The following is a 4526-nucleotide window of genomic DNA, read 5'->3' on the forward strand; positions in this document are numbered from 1 at the left end:
TAATGTAAGACATTTATTTTGGCTACAGTTTTGGTGTTTTAACACTGATTTGTGATACAATGGACATTAAACTTCCTTTAAAAAAGAAAAAAACAATTTGGTAGCTCTCCCTTTTCTATCCAGAAAATTCACTCTTTCACAATCAAATTACCCTAAAATCTGGCGGAGTTAAGAGGCAACAAAATTTAAGCTTCCAACCAATCTGTTCTCTCAACCTGAAATGTCTTCTATTTCCAATCAGGTTAAAACCTTGACTTGGAAGGACCATCACTGTTAGCCCTTCAGTGATTCCTGATACCAGTTCTGTGAAAAAGAAAATTTCCTGCGAGAAAAGCTCATGTCTTCATATTGAAGATCAGTGCTTTATTTATTTTTATTAAAACAGTAGCATCTTAACTTGTGGCACAAAAGGCCCCAACATTCCCTTTCCGAACCATCCATCACCATGGGTGGAAGGCAGCGCCACCTGCTGGCCATCACATTATGACTCACATACCTATAATTTCCTTGCGGTGCTTAATTCCAAGTGGGGATTATTAGAGACCCCCTCAGAGCCAAAAGGGACCTTAGAGGTCTTCTAGATGAGTCCCCTCATTTGTAGGTGGTGGTTTCTGGATAACTCAGAGTGGCAGGGACACAGACCAGCCTGTGGAACGGTATACTGCTTTCAGATTGAGAAGAAAACCATTTGGCGCTCTAACTTTGCCTGGATGGTGCTCTGGCAAAGAAAGGGATCAGGTCTGGGGAGGGGGTCAGGGCACCCTGAGTTCCTGTTCCAACACTTCCCAGGCGGTAGAAGGCTGTCCAGGAACAGCTCCCATCCACAACTGGGCATGTGTTGGCTCTTACACAAGAGACTTTTATTTTACTTGAAGAACTAGGAGCTAAATCTCGTTAAGTAAATACGGGGTTTTGGGGGTGAAGGACTATCAAGAAATCCCAAGTTATCAGCATAAAAGTAGTTCCAAAGTAAAGGCAGTAATTCTCCCAGTGGTCTTTTCTCCCTCATGCCCCCACAGAGGCTTTCGAGAGGTCCTAGTTAGGCAGCCACACCAACCTGCTGTGTTCACGTAAGTAGCTGTGCCTGTCCCATGGGTTGACCACTTCCTGGGCATGGGAGGGGAGCCCCAGCCCCAGCTCCCTAGCCTCTTCCAGGAGCAGAGCAGAAAGCTCTACTTAGGGGTACTACATCCCACCTGGAGAAAGGGCTGCACGTTCTAGCCTATGAGGGACCCACCCTTTTTACTTGCTTCTCCGGGGCTGGATCAAGGGCATGTGCAGTACACCTGGAAATCCCAGGGAGCCCTTTTCTTGCAAAAGAGTATCATATGAAAGAATCCAGCTTCAGGGAGCAGCAAACCCAAAATCTTACCCAGCTCCACCTTATAGAGGTGGACAACCCTGGGGGCCATGCCCTTAATCATTCTGAACCTCAATTCCTTTTTTAATAAAGGCCACAATGCAAGAACAAGCTCTACTGACTTTACAGGGTTATTGTGAGGCTCAAGTTAGATTAAGTTGGAAGGCTACCTGGAAGCTGTGCAGTGAGGTACCCAGTTTAGAGAATGGCCATTTCACTTAGGTGGGTTTATCTGGACACTTTTTTCACTATCTGGAGAAGAAGACACATCCTAGTTGTTCAGGGCTGCTGTGGTCACAGAGAAAAGTGGACAGCAAATGACCATGCTGGGCAGGACTGCTCCTGTGTGATCAGAGACCTTCATAGCCGGGAGTGAGGCCTTACACCACACCTGCTTCTCCGTGTCCCAGCCAGGAGCTCCTGGCCAACTCTGAAAAAGGCACATTCCCCACCTTGGCATATTAACACTGCCTGAATTTAAATGTAAAACTGAGTTGTAAATAGTCAACAAAAGTCCCTGATATTTCATTTTAGGTAAGATTCCTTCACAAGGCCTTGCAAGTGATCCTACCATGAATTCAGGCTTCTGGGAGCGTGAAACACCCACCAGAACAATGCCCTATGTATATTTGGTGCTCAAAAAGCGTTTAATTTCTTAAACTTTTATCAGACAACTATGTGCAAGGGCTGGGGGCATGGCTGAGGACCTTCTCTTTGCCCAGAGTGACCCTGAAGATAAATAGCATCACAATCACTTTCCATAATAACAATAATGTAAAATCCTAACAAGACTGTGTTTAAAACAAAACTCTTATATTCTGGCAAATGTGCATACACATGTGAGGGCTAGTGCATTCCAATATCATCCTTAGAAAGTCTTTTGAAAGGCTGACTGTGTTTGGGTTTTTTTGCTCTACCACCAGTAAAGGATCCATTTGGATACTCTGCCATGTCTCGTGTCTGCCTGGCTGAGTCACTTCAGGAATCCCATGCTGGCACCAGAGAGCTCTAAGAGCCACCTGCAATGGGCAGGGTGTGTGCCTGGGACTTTTCACTTCCCTGCTGTCTTCTGGCCGCATTTCTGAGAGGCACCCCCCACACACCCATGCACACACGCTGTAATTGGCCAACTTCCTCCTTCTGTTCTTGGAATAGCAACCGAGACAAAAAGCAGTTAGCACGAGTGTCCTGGGCTTGCCAGCGCTGTAATTCAGGACAAAACCCTTGTAATTCTCCAAATGGTGGGGTTTTTAAATAGGTTGGACTTCAACACCCTGTTTTCTAAAAGAGAAAAAAAAAAAAAAAAAAAAAGAAAGCATGCCCAAGGCATCGCTCTTCTCAAAAATGAAGTGACTGAGATAAGGTCAAAGCGAAATACTCCAGAGCAGCAGATTCTGAACTCAAGGCTTCCAAAGATTCACATTTTGAAAACTCTATGGATTTAGGAGGGTTCTCCAGGTTTGCCCACACAAGGCCTCTTTGTGTAGGGACCATTCTTCCTAAGGAAATCATTCAATGCAGCCTTGCTATGGGAATCTCCATCCACTAATGACTGACAGACACCCCCGCCCCAGCTCCGGACCTCAAGACGTGAGAGCTCTGCCTATGTACAGGGTGTGGAAGGCTGTGGGGACAGTGGGGGGCACAGACGTGGCGGGGAGAGTGGCCTGCATTTGCATAGTTCCTTTACTAGAGCTCAAGGTGTTGAGGTCCCCACTCAAGAGAGGATTTGGGAGTAGGGGAAGGGAGATCATGAGGGACCTCTATGAGCATCCTAGGCCTTACGCTTCCACACACCTCCTGCCCTGGGCCATCGGGAAGCATGCAGGCCACAGGCCTTCCCCCTCTGAGCCCCCATCCTAGGGAAAAGACATCGAAAGTTACAGAAACAGGACAACTGGGGAGCGAGGACGCCCCCCTTGGCAAGCTTCTTTGTGTACTCCCCAGGGTGGGGAAAGTGGCCCAGGACTGTGTTGAGACAGACTTGTAGACAAGTGCCTTGTGATGTTGGGAGCAGGGTACAGTGTGTTTCCTAAACATGGCAGCTCGGGACATCGTTGCCCACGGCCTCCCCGGCAGACCTCTAAGCAGAGGCAGCGGGGATGCCCTAGGGTTTCAACTTCCCCTCCTTGGCTAGTCTGTCATTGAGCTGGCACAGCTGGGCCAGGAAGCCATCGTTGGGGCCAATCTCACGGTTCTGCCTCACGATGCTCAGGGCAGACTTGACATCCATCTTCTGCCGCATCATGAGGTAGGCAATAACTAGCGTTGGAGAGCGGCTGTAACCTTCCCGGCAGTGGACGAGCACCCGGCCTGTAAGAAACAGGGGAGACGCGGTGAGCTGGGGACGTCCCATCACACCATGGCATCGGTCAAGACTCTTCTGTGACGTGCCCCTTAAAACCACAATGTCACGCCACTGTGTGCCCGCCAGAATGGCTAAAATGAAAAGGATGGAAAACCCAAAGTGCTGGTGAAGATACGGGGCAACTGGAACTCTTCTGCATGGCTGGGGGAGGTGGGGTGTGAATTGGAACAACCGCTTTGGAAAGTTGTGTGGCAAGGCGGCATCTCCTCAAACTGAACACGTGCATCCCCTCTGGCCCAGCAATCCCACTCCCAGGCCCAGGTCCAATAGAGATATGCATTCACTTTCACGAACATGGGTCAGAATATTCATAGGCAGCACTGTACATCATGGACCCCAGCTAGAAACCCCCAAAGGCCTTTCTATCCACAGTAGAAAGGATAAATACAAAGAATGACCAGCCCACCACTTAGCAGAAGCAACATGGAGGCAGCACACAGATATGAGGTGGACAAGCCCACAGAGTAGGAAAGTGGGTGAAACCCATCTGTGCTGTCAGAAGCCTGCAAGGGGCCGGGTGCAGTGGCTTATGCCTGTAATCCCAGCACTTTGGGAGGCCGAGGCAAGTGGATCACGAGGTCAGGAGTTCGAGACCAACCTGGCCAACATAGTGAAACCCCATCTCTACTAAAGATACAAAAAAATTAGCCAGGCATGGTGGCATGTGCCTGTAATCCCAGCTACTCGGAAGGATGAGACAGGATAATTGCTTGAACCCAGGAGGCGGAGGTTGCAGTGAACTCAGATTGAGCCATTGCACTCCAGCCTGGGTGATAGGGCGAGACTCCGTCTCAAAAA

The 4526-nt window shown here is 48.8% G+C and overlaps 1 protein-coding gene across 1 annotated transcript in view; it reads right to left on the reverse strand.

The window, feature by feature from the left end:
• Nucleotides 1–4526, reverse strand: part of DUSP3 (dual specificity phosphatase 3) — a 21416-nt gene continuing 16890 nt past the window's right edge. Inside the window, exon 3 of the mRNA XM_011985861.1 lies at nt 1–3673. Coding sequence (XP_011841251.1) covers nt 3468–3673 — 206 coding nt within the window. The 3' untranslated portion in view covers nt 1–3467. The remainder of the gene's footprint in view (nt 3674–4526) is intronic.

The sequence above is a fragment of the Mandrillus leucophaeus genome, unplaced genomic scaffold, assembly GCF_000951045.1.
Source record: "Mandrillus leucophaeus isolate KB7577 unplaced genomic scaffold, Mleu.le_1.0 Scaffold290, whole genome shotgun sequence".
NCBI lineage: Eukaryota > Metazoa > Chordata > Mammalia > Primates > Cercopithecidae > Mandrillus > Mandrillus leucophaeus.